The sequence below is a fragment of the Halichoerus grypus genome, chromosome 5 (assembly GCF_964656455.1).
Source record: "Halichoerus grypus chromosome 5, mHalGry1.hap1.1, whole genome shotgun sequence".
Classification (NCBI taxonomy): Eukaryota; Metazoa; Chordata; class Mammalia; order Carnivora; family Phocidae; genus Halichoerus; species Halichoerus grypus.
Genome location: NC_135716.1, coordinates 180,039,148 through 180,055,319, shown reverse-complemented (window position 1 = coordinate 180,055,319; position 16,172 = coordinate 180,039,148). Strand labels below are relative to the sequence as shown.

The window sequence follows — 16,172 nt, the reverse complement described above, 5'->3', positions numbered from 1 at the left end:
TATTTATTTATTTGAGAGAAAGAGAGAGAGAGAGAGAAACAGCATGAGAGGGGAGAGGGTCAGAGGGAGAAGCAGGCTCCCCGCTGAGCCGGGAGCCCGATGTCGGACTCGATCCCAGGACTCCGGGATCATGACCCGAGCCAAAGGCAGTCGCTTAACCAACTGAGCCACCCAGGCGTTCAAATTCAGTAGATTTTTATTCTTATTAAAATATCACATATTTTAAATAAATTCAAAGGATAGAGAATGACAGAATGTGACAGTTTTTTGAGCTTATAGATAATAAAAGAAGATGCCATTTCCTTTCATATCGGAGTTCATAGGCTCTCTTGGAGTGCGGTGTAGATCCCTAATTGATACTGTGGTTCCTTATAGTTGTGGGACCTCTACCTCCTCTTCTGCTTCCCTCTATTTGCTCCGGCCACACTGGCTTTTTGCTGTTTCTGGAACAATAGGAACTTTCCTACCTCAGGGCCTTTACATTTACCTTTTTTTCTGCCTGAAATTTTCTTCCTTTGGATATCTTTTTGTCTAAGTGTTTCACCTCCTTCAGGTCATTTGCTCAAGTCTTACCCTCTCAACGAAGTGTACTTTGACCACCTTAATTAACACTGCAACTTGCCCTCCACCCCAGCACTACTGGTCTCTCTTGTCCTGTTCTTTTTCCCTCCATAGTAATCATCATGTTCTAACCTACTTTATAATTCTCTCTGTTTATTTATGTATGTGTTGTTTATTTTTATTTAGAATCGTAAGCTCGCTGGGGCAGGGATTTTTGTCTGTTTTATTTACTGATGTATGCCATGTGCCTAGAAAGTGCCTGGAAGATAATGCTACTCAGTGAATTGAATTTGCCAAGTGGGGTCTGTAATGGTTGCCTCAGAAGTAAAAGAACTAGTGCTGGCTTGAGGTGGGTTTGCATGGTAGAGAATAAGTAGCAGAGCACAGCAGCCTTTACCTCGGTTACTTGGGTTCTCATGCTTCCCCACACCTTGGTGAAAAGAGGTTAAGTTTTCCAAGAAGATATAGTATCTTTCTGGGATTCTGGAGTTTATGTCCAAGTTTAAGTACTACACAAGAATGAATAAAGTACCATTTCACTTTGTAGGAAGACCTGCTTTAAGAAGGAATACTTGTTGTCCTGTTGTTTTAATCTCATAGGGGATCAGTTACTTCACGGGTTCTCAATATTTAAAAAACTGATTTTAAAATACAGTGTAAATATACAGTCAGATCTGAGACCGAGTGAAAGAAAACAATAGAAATGGAGATTCTGTTGTTTCAGACACTCGGAAATGTGTCTATAGAAATTTAAAGTTGACAAGTGCTGAAATTTTATTGTGTGCTCGACTAGCTCAGGATACACAAGGGAAGACCATAATGAGGCTTCCTGTGGTGAATTTCCCCTAGTCCAGAGCCTTATTTGCTTAGAAGTCTGATCTTATAGATAAATCAGGACCAGAAGCATCCTTCAAAGCCAGACTCTTTAGTGAAGCTCATTTGACTTATGTTATGAAACCACTAGTTTTGTTACTTTCCCTTGAGGAAAACTCTTCCCTAGACCAGAACACTCAGTATTAGCAAGCCTGGTATGTGATCTTTGTATCTTCCTGTGGACAGACTTCTGTTGGAACCCTGTTGGTTTTTTAGTGAGCATGGAATTAGAGAGGGAGGAGCTGACTAGACGATTGAGATGCTTGCTTGGCTCAGGTAAAGAAAGGATAGTCTGAGAACTTCAACCCCATGATAGGAACGGTCTGCTGGTGGGATGGGAGTTCCGGTAGTGTACTTGCTGAGGCTTCCTCTTCCCTCATAAGTTGTGGATGGGTCCCACCATGCCGTCAGGCTCCTTGCTGACCAGTCCTCACTCCTTGTGGTAGATACATGGTTTGTGTGTGCTCAGTCTTACAGTGCTGGGGTTGCTGGTCTCTTTTGTCTTCCCTGCTCTGGAATATCGATAGTGTTTCTTGATTTTAACACTAATAGAATTTTTATTTCCAAGCTTTTAGAGTAACCTCACTGTAATCCTTAACTATTGACAACAGCATACATTTTTTAAAGTGTATTAGTAACTGGTAAGTTGCTACTAAAAATGGTATTTTTTCTGACTTAGACAAGTAGCGGCTACTGATTGCAGAGGTAGCCTTCTTACCTCCTTTTCTTTCCTGAGACCGTCAGAAGGCTGATTCTAAGCTAGTCAGTGATGTCTGTGCAACTGTTAATAGAATAAAATGGACTAGACCTATGGCATTTCCCTTTATAAAGATTGCTGATCTCGGGCGCCTGGGTGGCTCAGATGGTTAAGCATCTGCCTTCGGCTCAGGTCGTGATCCCAGGGTCCTGGGATCGAGTCCCTCATTGGGCTCCCTGCTCAACGGGGAGCCTGCTTCTCCCTCTCCTTCTCCTGCTTCCCTGCTTGTGCTCTCTCACTCTCTCTGTCAAATAAATAAAATCTTAAAAAAAAAAAAAGATTGCTGATCTCTCATTGTAGAGCTTTTTTTAAAAGTAATCTCTGCGCCCAGTGTGGGTCTTGAACTCACGACCCCAAGATCAAGAGTTGTGTGCTCTACTGACTGAGCCAGCCAGATGCCCCTAATTGTAGAGCCTTTTTTTTTTTTTTTTAAAGATTTTATTTACTTATTTGACAGAGAGAGAGAGAACACAAGCAGGGGGAGCAGCAGAGGGAGAGGGAAAAACAGGCTCCCTACTGAGCAAGGAGCCTGATGCTGGACTTGATCCCAGGACCCTGAGACCATGACTTGAGCCGAAGGCAAGATGCTTCACCAACTGAGCCATCCAGGCACCCCAGTTGTAGAGCTTTTAATAAAAGTTGTTAAATTTTTTTTTTTAATGTATAGTCTTTTTCCAAGTCCTCCAGTTCACTTTAATAATTTGTTCCTAGGTGAGCTACATGGAAATTTACTGTGAACGAGTACGAGACCTGCTGAATCCAAAAAACAAGGGTCATTTGCGTGTGCGTGAACACCCACTTCTTGGCCCATATGTGGAGGATCTGTCCAAGCTGGCAGTCACTTCCTACACAGACATTGCTGACCTCATGGATGCTGGGAACAAAGCCAGGTATGGTAGAAATAGACTAATGACTGAAGGCTTTGGCACATTTTCAGGTCCTTTATTCCCAGTTAAGGATTTGAGACCACCTTTATACTTATGAAAGTTGCTTTAATTGTAGATCCTCTGATCCTTTGGCTGTGCTGGGGTAAAAAGTAAGGGCTTCCGCATAGTCAGCATCCTCTCAGCAAAACAATGCAGTGCTGAAACATGTCAGAACTTTGGTTAAGTTTTAATATCAGGTTTTGATTAAGTCATGGTAAAATGTTGGATAATCACATGCCTATGGAAGTAACTGATTGCAAAATAAAGAATACAAATTAAGTGCGTCGGTGGTTTCTAAAGGGACAATTGAGGTATGAAAAATGATTCTGATGGGGGACCTTTGGAGTCGGGGATAACTTGATAGGCTCACAGATAAGGTGTATTGAGAACAATTTATGTAAGTGACAATCTCATGATCTATGAATAAAGTTGTTGCTTGTGATTGTTACAGTTAACATGGAGCCTGCTGTCCATTTTAACTTTCATCTAACAATTCCATTGTCACATGTCACCTTTGTGTTTATTTAGGACGGTGGCAGCTACCAACATGAATGAAACAAGTAGCCGTTCCCATGCGGTGTTTACCATTGTTTTCACCCAGAAGAAACATGATACTGAGACCAACCTTTCCACTGAGAAGGTAGGACAACTTCAGTGTCCGGGCTTGAGTTGTATAGAATGGGGATTTTCAGAAGTCCCTCTTGCTACACTCTGCATCTTATGGAGGGGAGAAAGTTGCCCTTTAACTTAATGGTGAATATTTTGTATCTTTTGCTTGTCATTTTTATTCCCACTCTAAACCAATTTTGAGCATGGGTTTTTGAGTGAAATTGCAAGATAGAAAATAGGCTTAAGAAAAAACAAAGACATTGGGTCTCAAAAATTACTCTGTGCAAGAGAGTTAAGCAGTTCTGTGGGGAGAAAATCTTCCTTTTTTTTTCTTCTTGACTAGAACCTCTTAATTACTTGCTTGGTATATAGGTTTTTTTGTTTGTTTTGAGCTCTGATAATGTTATTGTGGGATTAAATATTTAAGCAAACAATTAAGCAGGCAAGGTGTGTTTTTCCTTGGAAAGTAAAGGACTGCACAGCAGTCCTGATGCTCTTCGAATACCTTGCTTGTTAATGTCTCCTTTTCTACAGTAGGTAAATATAGTAGACTTTGGAGTTAAACTGCTTGATTTAGATCCTGCCTCTACCACTTTGCAGCACTGTTACCTTGGGCAAGTTCCTTAACCTCTTTGTGCCTCAGTTTCCCCAACCTCATAGGATTGTTAAGATGATTAAATATTGATACAGGTTAGTGCATATAATAGTGCCTGGCTCAGAGTAACCATTCAATAAATCTGAATTTTAGCGTATGTTTAGCTGAAAATTATTTTAAAAAAACATACCCTTCATATAGGTGATCAGATAACTTGACACTGCTTAGCTAGTTACAATATTAATGCTATTTAGTACATCTTGTGTGAAACCATTTTATTCTTCTATGATGTCACATCTACAAAAATAATGATAATCCTATAACCATAGCTTCTTTGATAATCCATTTTGGATACTTTTGTCTAACTTTCCTGAAGCTTTATTTTTTTTTAACAACTTTATTGATTTGTTGAAGTACAATAGACCACACATATTTAAAGTATAAAATTGGATTCCTGTGTATGCACCTTTAAAACCAATATCATAGTCCAAGTCATTACCACGTCCATTCCCCTGAAAAGTTGCCTCATGCTGCTTTATAATCTAACTGTATCACTTCTTCCACCCTGGTACTTAGGCAATTCTGATCTGCTTTTTGTCACTGCAGATTAGTTTACACTTTCCAGAATTTTATATGAATGGAATTATAGAGTATGTACTATTTTCTTGCCTTGCTTCTTTCACTTAGCATAATTTTGAAATTTACCTATGTTGTTTTGTCTATCAGTAGTTCACTTGTTTTCATTGCTGATTAGTAGTCCACTATATAGATATATCACAGTTAGTGCATTAACTCGCCTGTTGGTGGTGGGCATTTAAATTGTTCCCAGTTTTTGATCATGAAAATGAAAATGCCGTGAATGGGGCGCCTGGGTGGCTCAGTTGGTTAAGCGACTGCCTTCGGCTCAGGTCATGATCCTGGAGTCCCAGGATTGAGTCCCGCATCGGGCTCCCTGCTCAGCAGGGAGTCTGCTTCTCCCTCTCACCCTCCTCCCTCTCATACTCTCTCTCTATCATTCTCTCTCTCTCTCAATAAATAAATAAAAATCTTTAAAAAAAAAAAAAGAAAATGCCGTGAACATTTGTGTACAAGTCTTTGTGTGGATATTTGCTTTTGTTTCTCTTGGTAAATACCTGGGAGTACAATGGTCAAGTCTTACGGTAGGTATATGTTTAGCTCTGTAGGTCTATAACTCTGCTATACTTTCTTCCAGAGTGACTGTATCATAATACATTCCCACCAGCAGTGTGTGAGAGTTCCAGTTGCTGGAGGCTTCATATTTAATATGCCATTTAATGGGTTATTGAGTTTTATATTTTTATGACACACCGTTATAAAATATGTCATGTGTATCTTAAAATTACTTATTTTGAACCAAGAAAATTGCTGTGAACTTTTGTGCATGCTGTGTCTTCTTGTGCTATATGTAAGAGCCCTAACTAATATTTGTAGTCTTCTTCATGCCCGATTTTTAATTTCCTGCCTCTTAATGTTTTCTAGTTCTACATTGCTTATTTTTGAATTACCCCAATGTTCTTGTTCTTGACCAGGTCAGTAAAATCAGCTTGGTGGATCTAGCAGGAAGTGAACGAGCTGATTCAACTGGTGCCAAAGGGACTCGATTAAAGGTATTTATTTTATCAAACAGTTGACATAGTCAGTAAATGTTCTGTAACATAGGTCAGCAAACTATGGCCAGTCGGTAAAATCTGACCTGTTGTTGTAAATAAAATTTTATTGGGACACAGCCACCTTTGTTTGTGTGTTGTCTACAACAGTAAGTCTGAGAGCTTATGACAGAGACCACATGGCCTGCAAAACCTTTACAGAAACATTTTGCTGATGCCTGATCTATAACTTCAATGAAAGATAAGTAACATAATGTAATAGTTAAGGAGGACTTGATGGTCAAGGTGAAAGCTGAAAGGTGTTTTGAGGAACAAGCTGGATGGAAGCGACACTAATGGTACAAGATCCAAATGTGAGAACACACACAGCCCTCACCAGAGGGATGCTTACTTAACAAGAGCAGAAATTGCATGTTGGTGAGTTGGGGGAAGAAGGCTGCCTCCATAAGCTTTTGGGGCAAGCCATCTTGCCGATACTCAGGACTGTGAGTTAGGTGTGTGGTCCTGGCATGGCATTAAGTGAACAGGGGAGAGACTGAGGACTAAAAGAGGTTTTTAGAACTTGTGGTCATAAGTAAACAAAGAGTGCTAATACAAGGCTTAATTGTATCCTATGCATTATAGATGATATGGCAGTGGAAGAAATTCTTCATCATAATTCTTTCGTGTTTGGTATTGATTTCAGGAAGGAGCAAATATTAATAAGTCTCTCACAACTCTGGGCAAAGTCATTTCAGCCTTGGCAGAGGTGGTAAGTATTATATACTTGGTTACATGGGAAAACTTGCCTGTTCAGCAAATGTACTTGATGATATTTTGTGTTTATGAAGACTGACCTTTTTTGGCCCTTTTGTGTAATCTTTTCTCCTTTAAGAGCTTTTCAGATAAGATACTAGGTATAGCACACTTTGACTTTCTACTGAACATAAAAGATTAAGGAGAAAGTAAACATAGATCTATAAAGGCTAGACTGAAAACTAGCTCTTTACAAAGACCTAGGGTTTGATTCCTTTTTTAGCCTTACTTCAGGTTTCTCATCAAAACCAAGGGTTTTTGTTGCATGTTCTTTTCCTATACAATCTTTTTTAAGTAGGATGCAGTACCTTTTGGGGTTTTTTAAGCATTTGCCTTGGTGAATGCTGTTGATTTGGGGGCCAATAATATACTTTTTAAAATTGTGTTATTCTTTCCTATTCTTTAACAGTGGGACACTAAATCTGAAACACTTTTGTATCAGGGGCTTCATTTTTTAGGTTAAAGACTAAGGAAGTACTAGTCATTTTGCATTCTAGTTTAGTATATTATTTGAATCCCTAAAAAGAATCAAATGCTTTCTTGCTTGTTTCTGAAAAGTCATACTCAGTTTATTACTTTAAAGTACTTTCTGTTTGAAGGCTTATCCTGTGTTCTCATTCTTTCTTTTAAATGCTTCATCTATAGGATAACTGCACCAGCAAGGTACGGTGGGGTTTGTTAGGCATTGAACTAGCTGTAGAATCAATTGTGATGATTGTAAATCCTCAGCAGGTTGTATGGAGGCATAAGTAGGAATGGAACCTTGAAAAATAACTTCTTGTTACTTGCTTTCTGGCTCTGGAATTTAGAATTGCTGTTTAGAGTGACCATGAATCATGAGACTGCACACCAAACCTAATTTAGGGAACATGATGTGTTTTGGAGAAGGAATTCAGAATAAAGGAACAAGAGAGAAACTGAGGAAGCTTCTATATTGTGTTATCTTAATGATGTTTCTCCTAGTGATCTGTAGGACTGTCACTTGAAGAAGTCACCTATAAACCTCTTGAAAGGGCAATAAAGATATTTCTTATGGGTACTATTCTAAAATATAGCTGCCTTCTTGAAATTATTAGGATATTTTTCTTAAACCTCTTTGTATAATCTTGTTTCCTATCATGAAAAGTCATGGATTATTTAAATTGTTAAAAAATTTTTTTCTACTCTTTGGTTATACATAAAGTGAAGGCTGTAGAATCAAGTTAAAGTCTGTATCTAGAACACATGCTCTTTGCATCCTTTTAATCCAAATATGATAGACTTTTCCTTATATTTCCTTACAAGTACTCTAAAATTTCTTAGTACTATTTGCATTTATAATAGAGCACTCAACAGTTCTGAATCACATGAGTAACATTGGAGATAAAGGCGATATCTGCAATGAAATATTTTATTTTTTAAAAGATTTTATTTATTTGAGAGAGAGAGAGACAGCGTGAGCAGAGGCAGAGGGTAAGCAGACTCCCTGTTGAGCAGGGAGCCCGACATGGGGCTTGATCCCAGGACCCGGAGATCATGACCTGAGCCGAAGGCAGACGCTTAACCGACTGAACCACCCAGGTGCCCCTGCAAGATGAAATATTTTATACTCATATTTTAAAATATATAGGTTTGTTCTCTACTTGTACAAAAATTACTTAATAAGAAGTAATACTGGGGCGCCTGGGCGGCGCAGTCGTTAAGCGTATGCCTTCGGCTCAGGTCATGATCCCGGGGTCCTGGGATCGAGCCCTGCATCGGGCTCCCTGCTCCGAGGGAAGCCTGCTTCTCCCTCTCACACTCCCTCTGCTTGTGTTCTCTCTCTCGCTGTGTCTCTCTCTGTCAAATAAATAAATAAAATCTTTAAAAAAAAAAAAAAAGAGTAATACTTTTTTTTCTGTTTCTTTTGGCTTATTGGAAAAAGCTGCCTTAGATTTAAAGTCTATCTGTTATTTGATATTATGCAATAGTTTGGATATTCTTCAGATATCTAATCTGAGTCCCAGAACCATGAAAGCTGTTAAAATTTAGTGGTTTTTCTAACTTGTCCTGTCCATTTGCTCATTTTTTTTAACATTCTTTATCAACCAAAGGAAAAGTTTACATTTATCTGCATATATCCCATATTGCTCTGTGCCACAATAATTTGCAAATGACTTTTTTAGAATTAGTTTTGGAAAATCCAGCTTAGAACTTTGCATCTATGCCATAACTATAACAGATCAAAGACAAATTTTAGTTTTTATGTGATAAGCATAATTTTTGGTGAATTAAAATGTACTGTTATTCCCACTGGGGAGAGAAACAGGATTATTATTGTCCATACTTGATAGCACTTCTTTTTAGAGAGGCTAGTGATGTAAGTAAGTAAACCTGTTTAGGTAATTACTGAGGCCCTTATTTGTGAGAATAGATGAGATTAATTTGTGTAAGAGAGCAAATAGAGAAGAAGTGGCTAAAATTCTGAGATATTTTCAGATGGAAAATATGGAAGTTCTATTCATGCTTCTTTATTTAGCTACTCCTTCTTAATTTAGTCTAATTGACCAAAATGAAAATAGAACATCTTTTGGCAAAGAGAAACTCCTTATTTTTATAGTACTGTTTGCAATCCTTGTAAGTGACGTACTTTAGATCTTGTAGCATTTTCAGTACTAACTGTAGGCAAAGTGGAGTGTTGAGGGGCTAGAGAAGGAAGAATTGAGGTCTCAGGACTCAAGAATTTTGCAGTGGACTGATAGTCCCGCTAAGCTGTGATTGACTGAGAGGGTTAATTCTCCCCACAGGTCTTTGTCATTTGGAAATAGATCCTGCTATGGGAAATGACTTTCTCATTGGTGGAAAGTGTGTCTGTGGGTGGGATAGGATGAATTGGAGGGAATGTTTTTGATAAGAGATGGAATTAAATTGCTACTTGCCTACTTCCTTTCCTCCTTGACAGACCAGAGGTCAGCTACTTAGTACTCTTTTTCTGAATACCCCCATGTTTTCGCAAGAACTAGATTGTCCTTAGTTTAACCTCAGATTATACCAGGATTGGGAAGAGATGTTTATCAGTGAACCCTGGCTTCCCCTTAGTGGCTCTTAAATTATCACGACCTAGTCATCAGCCAGGACATAATTGCAGTAGCTGTTATCTGCAAAGGGTTTGCATTAATTTTTACTTTCAAAGGATATAATTTCCTCCATTTTAGTACTGGCTTTGTATTGGTGCCTTTTGCTGTATCTCATGATAAAGAGGAGGGTCACAGCTGTATAAGTCAATGCTTGGTACGTATATACAGACCATTCATCTTGCAGTCTTTACCAAGCTCCAGATTAGCAAATCGCATCACTGTCTTAGACCTTTTCACTTTGAGTCCTAACTCTGTTGGTTGAATTTATTTGGAGTGTGATTTCTTTCTAAAGAAACCAAATGTGTATTACTTCTATAAGAGTTGTTAGAGATGCAACAGTCCACTTAATGATTTGGTGATTGGCCAAGTAAATTCATTAACTAAATGACTTGGTTCCTGCACATCTAACCTGGAATGCCCAGGATTTGTATTTGCCCCTCTGCAAAAGTAAAAAATCATTGTTTGAGACTTAAAGAAAAAAAGAACTCCTTCTCTGTTGGAAATAGGTATCTGAAATATTTATTTATAGGTGAAATGTTGGATTTGCTTTAAAACACTACCAGCTGTAAAAGATATGATATAGACAGGATATTAAATAATAGTATTATACTGATGTTAAATTTCCTGAACTCAGTCATTGAACTGTGATTGTGTAAGAGAATGTCCTTATCTGCTGAAGTATTTAGGGATAAAAGGGCATGGTGTCTGCAATTTATTCCAAAATTGTTCAGGAAGAAAAAGTATAGTGTTTGAGGGATAATAGAAACATGATTGGCAAAATATTGATAACGGTTGGAGTTGCATGATGGATATATGGTCGGTCATTATGCTACTCTCTAAACGTCATGTACACTGGAAATTTTTCAAAATAAAATATAAAAAGAAAAAATTACTTTATTGCATGAACTTTGGGTATGGTGAAGAATTGAAGCCATGAATGTTAAATTTCAACAGTGATAGGGTTCTACTATAGTTTACTCAGAAATTTTGGACTTGTTTGCCTTTCAAGTGAATTTTTCCTCCCTAACAATACTAAGACCATTTCTTTCTGTTTAATAGAGTAAGAAGAAGAAGAAGACTGATTTTATTCCTTACAGGGATTCTGTACTTACTTGGCTCCTTCGAGAAAATCTAGGTATGTTGATCACTTGTGTGTAGTTACCTTTTTAAAGCTGTTTATTGATTATCTTTTGTGGTTAATTGTCTTATATGTTTGTTTTGGAGAAAAATAATCTCCAGATATCCATGTTACTCTTGATTTAAGCTGGTTGGATTTGGTTGCTTTTTTTTTTTTTTTTTAATTATGTTTTGCTTACTTTTTAATCAGGGTTTTCTTCCCCATCTTGTTGACCTGGGAACATGGACTGTGGTGTGGTGGTGTGGTTTTCTTACTAACCACACCTGCTTCAAACTATCGCTCCTTCTTCAAACCTCTTTGGAAACTCCATGTTACCTTTTTGCTGATGGTTTTGGACCTTCAGGTCATTCTCTTTATTCTCTGTTCTGTTAGCCTCTTTCCCTCCTTCCTTTTAGAAGGGAAATGACACTGATAGAAGGAAGAGAGTGAGAATGGCCTGCTGGACTGTCCATGTCACTGTGACTTTGACTCATTAAGAGCACTTTGGTGGAGTGGCTGAGGTCTTAACTGGAGTGGGGAGAGGAGAACTGGTCACAGTAGATCCAAACACCCAAGATTAACAGTATGACAGTGCCCGGCATGGGAGCATTCAAGACATTTGTTGACTCTTGATTAAATCTTAGGATCTGAGATGGTGTTGTCTAATTTGACATAAATTTAATAAAATTCTTCTTTCTAAAATGAATATGATGTGCAATAACCATGATTCATCTTCTTAGGTGGCAATTCTCGGACTGCAATGGTTGCTGCTCTGAGCCCAGCAGATATCAACTATGATGAAACTTTGAGCACTCTGAGGTACTCCAATTGCTCTTGATAGCTAAATAGAATACTGTGCCACCATAAGTCATTTTGTTATGCCATTGGTTTTCTTATGCTATATGGGTAATTTTTTATGTAAATAATGATCCATCCCTCTCATAACAGGGAAAACATGGGTTGGGGGAGATTTCTATTTATTTTTTTGGGCGGGGGATATTTTTATTATAATAGAATTTACCTGTTTATGGTTTTCAATTTCAGTTTGTTACGATTTTCATTTCTGTAAAAAGAAGTTCCCTTGTGGTCTTCATCATTATAGAGATGCTCAACTCTTAACAAGTAATACAATTATGAGTACACATAGTGTTAAAAAAAAAATTACAGAATGTTCACTAATAGAATATAGTCGGCCCTTGAACAACACAGTAGTTAGGGGTGCCAACCCTCTGCACACTCAAAAATCCGCATATAACTTGACTCCCCAAAAACTCAACTACTAACAGCCTGCTGTTGACCAGAAGCCTTAGTGATAACATAAACAGTTGATTAATGCATATTTTGTATTTTGTAAGTTGTACAAATACATATGTATATGCATATAAGCCATATGTTTTCTTACAATAAAGTGAATTATAGGAGAGAACATGTTATTAAGAAAATTAAGAAGAGAAAATACATTTACAGTACTGGACTGTGTTTATCGAAAAAAATCTGATTATAAGTGCAGTTCTAACCCACGTTGTTCAAGGGTCAGCTGTATTTCTATTTATGAATAGTTTTCATTACTTTAATCTGGAACTTTCTACTCTTCTCCCAGTGATGGAAAGAACCCTATATAGTCTCACAAATGCATTTTGAGTCTTCTTTTTGGTATTTTGGTATTTCTTTTATGATTTTGGGTAACTCACTAAAATTCATCTGAGCCTTTTTCCTCATCTTGATAAGATATTATAAAACTTTCTATGCATATGTTATTAGTAAGGCTCATAAAATGTGTAAATACTCAAGCTGTTTGATTTAGAGTTAGAAATAATGACATGTTACTTATGAGAAGTAGAGTATCTGAGGAATGGCAAAAATGAATGTTCTTTTTGGATATAGATATGCAGATCGTGCAAAACAAATTAAGTGCAATGCTGTTATCAATGAGGACCCCAATGCCAAACTGGTTCGTGAATTAAAGGAGGAGGTGACACGGCTGAAGGATCTTCTTCGTGCTCAGGGGCTGGGAGATATTATTGATAGTAAGTGAATTAAGGATCAACATAAACTCTAATCTTTTCCTCTTCAGGGTTCTTATATTTAAACTTGGATTCAAAGAACATGATGAAGTTAGATGGTATAACAGGGTTTTTTTTGTTTTTGTTTTTTCTTTCAAAAAAATCCAGCGAAAATGATCTCAGAATCTTTCTTTATATAGTATGTACCAGGCTATCCAGCTGAACTCATGAAATTAGTTTTTAAAATGTAAATATGTAAAAATACAAGCGGTAAAAAATACCGCTTGTATTTTTATTAGATTTTCATTTTAGATCAGCAGTGAAGTTTATTTGGAATGTTGAGTTTATTCTCACGGAGAAATTCATCACTTTGTAAAATTGGTACTTGAAATTTTTGTTTTTGTACTGGGGCTTCTCTGGATTAATGTAGTAGTGGTAATATATGTGTAACAAATCCACCATTCCAGTCCCCTTTCAGATAAGATTTACCTTTGAGTGGTATCTTTCCCCTCCTGCAGAATGATGAAAGGACACTCCCCACCCAGCTCCCTATGAACACATGAAGGGAAAAATATCCATTTTCTGTCAAATTCAAGAACTAGACTTTCAGAGAATACTATTTTACAGTGTTGTCTTAAAATGAATCTTTTTTTAACCTCCATGATCTCCTTGCATAATGTCTAATCAGAAGTTAACTGGATGATTCAGGTAGAATAGTATATGGGTTTATTTGATAAAGTATATATTTATTTTTTGAGTGAAAAATTAATATTTAAATTCTAATAAGATTTTCAAAGTCTCTTCTAGTTTAGTTCTTCTTACGGATTAACACCTGAGTTTAAATGAATACAGTGTGCAAAATGATAATCTATTTTAAGTGTTAATTTTTTTCATCTTCCCAAATGCTGCTCTGTTCCCTCTCTGTGTCACTGCTGAACCTGAACTTTGACCCTTCTTGTATTTTCCCTCCTGCTTACCTTCAGTTGATCCATTGATCGATGATTACTCTGGAAGTGGAGGCAAATGTGTGTATTTCATGTATTGGTTATTTCCAGTACTCTGATTTGCTAATCTGCCTCTGCTGGATCAGCCTTAAAATGAGCTTTGCATGCCAGCAATCCTAACAGGGAAATCCCAGACAGAGCATACTGTAGATTCAGAAATGATCCTGTTTTTGCCCTTCTCCATGTAGCAAACGCTGCTGAATTTCAGTTTATGGGTTAAGTAGTTTAGAGGCTTAAGAGTCTCTTGCTGCTTCTGCTCTTCAGTTTTTCCACTTATGTGATTAAACTGAATCCAAAGTCCTAGAGGATGATGATGGCGATGACAGCAGCTCACATTTCCTGAGTGTTTATAGTGACCTTGAATGTATTATCTCACTTAATCCTGTCACTGATTCTGGAAAAGATTGTTATGCCCATTTTACCCATGAGGACACCCTTGCCTGGGTGGTTAATTTGCTCCAGAGATCCCATGGTTTCTGTGTAGTTCGATTGGATAGTGTAACTCAGAGCCCCAGCTTTTAATATCATTACTATACCTTTTTTGGCCTCTTGAGATCCTTCACGTGTCTGATTATTTAATAGAAAACTCATTTTAAATTAGCTATGTAATTCTGAGCCTTGATGTATGTACAATTAAAAACAATCACTTCTGGTTGGCTAAACTATCCCTGACTGAGTAGCTCTGAGTGTTGGGTTAGCACCCACCTGTGCTTATGCTAAGTTAGTTTCCTCCATATCTTGGGCCTCAGCTTACATAGTGGTTAGGAAAACTTTTTTTTTTCCTCTCCTTTTCTGGAATTACACATTAGATTTTAAAAACTTGGGTGTCTAAAATGTGTGTTCGAAATGAGACATTTTTATGAAGGATCACACCTCGTTCCTCTCCATAGATATCATTAAGTTGGTGAGGACATGATTTCTTACCCTTTTAAGATAATTCATGAGGGGATTTTTATCTTAGAAGAAATGAAGAATCTTGACTTCTTGGTTAAGTTTTAGATTTTAATTGATTTGCTTGTTCATTTAATGAGGCACGTAATAGGGCTTGAAGGGAGGAAATACATAGGTGAAAGCAAACGTAGCCCTGGCCACTGTGATGAGGCTACGCCTTGAGGACACAATAACACTCCAATACAGAGTGACTCTTGGACTGGAACAGCTCTGTCTGAGATTTCCGAAGCTGACTGATACTGATGTGAGAAAGACACCATCTTGTTCTTGCTTTTGTGCCCCAGCTGGTGCTGCTACCAGCTTGTTGCCTTACTCTTTTCTGAGCAGTTGTGGCATCTCCCAAAAAGCTATGCATGACTAAGTTTTAATTTTGTCTCCATGCAGGAAAGCAGCCCTGACTACTTCTGAATTTCCATTTCAGTCTACTACTCTTAATTTCTTTTAGGGCTTGCATGTGTCCATTGGACCTTCTAAGCTCCACCCATCCTATTCTTTCCTACCTTGCTGCCATCACCTGATGGCTGATTTTTTGCTCCAGTTCCCATCCCCCTTTTAAAACTTGCTTGTTTTCCTATGTTCTATATTTGCAGATGGTGGTTTTCAAACTGTCTTGAAGCAACCACTGGTTTTAAGGGGTTTCAAGAACTGGCTTTGATTAAGTAGAAATGAGTAGACCCGGAGAGAGCAAATAATAATGTTTTCTGACTCTGCATTGACTCGTATCATTTAAGGAAAACTTAAGTTAGTTTTGGTATGAATTTTAAGCAATGTAGGTTTTCTCACATTTTTAAACATAAGCTAATTTTAAAATAGAAATCCATCAATACCTATGGTTTTCCTCTGGTGTCTGTTCGACAGGGATGACTAATGAAGGAAAGTACAAGCAGCAAATTAATGAATTTTGTTGTTTGTGGCTCTTTTTATCAAAACTAAATTTAAAAACAAAACTTACAGTTCTATTAAAGACCTTAGTAAGTGAAAGTATGTCCTTGAAACTTGAATTCCATACTAGGAACTCAGCTCACCAGTGACTCATGGAGTACTGTTAGGCAGAGTAAGAGCCTCACTTTGCAATTATAAGCAAATAATCAGCCTTGATTTTTGCTTGCGCTAATAGATGAATGTAAACACTACCAACTTCATTAATTTGCTAATTGTTCTTCCCTGTTGAGGTAATTGGCCCTGAGTTCTCAACCAGAACTTACACAAATTTCTTGTGATTTCTACATTTACCTCTCCTTTTTTAAAAAAGCATATG

General features: G+C 37.5%; 1 protein-coding gene across 9 annotated transcripts in view; it reads left to right on the top strand.

Moving 5' to 3' along the window:
* KIF1B (kinesin family member 1B) overlaps positions 1–16,172 on the top strand; it is a 137,807-nt gene that overhangs the window by 41,173 nt on the left and 80,462 nt on the right. For 3 of the 9 annotated variants that reach the window (XM_036123475.2, XM_036123468.2, XM_036123469.2), the window contains exons 6-14: positions 2,903–3,081; positions 3,646–3,757; positions 5,872–5,949; positions 6,635–6,700; positions 7,390–7,407; positions 10,899–10,974; positions 11,697–11,775; positions 12,841–12,983; positions 13,943–13,984. In XM_036123475.2, the coding sequence (XP_035979368.2) occupies positions 2,903–3,081; positions 3,646–3,757; positions 5,872–5,949; positions 6,635–6,700; positions 7,390–7,407; positions 10,899–10,974; positions 11,697–11,775; positions 12,841–12,983; positions 13,943–13,984 (793 nt within the window). The remainder of the gene's footprint in view (positions 1–2,902; positions 3,082–3,645; positions 3,758–5,871; positions 5,950–6,634; positions 6,701–7,389; positions 7,408–10,898; positions 10,975–11,696; positions 11,776–12,840; positions 12,984–13,942; positions 13,985–16,172) is intronic. The other 6 variants (XM_036123477.2, XM_036123474.2, XM_036123478.2 and 3 more) reach the window with 3 other exon arrangements.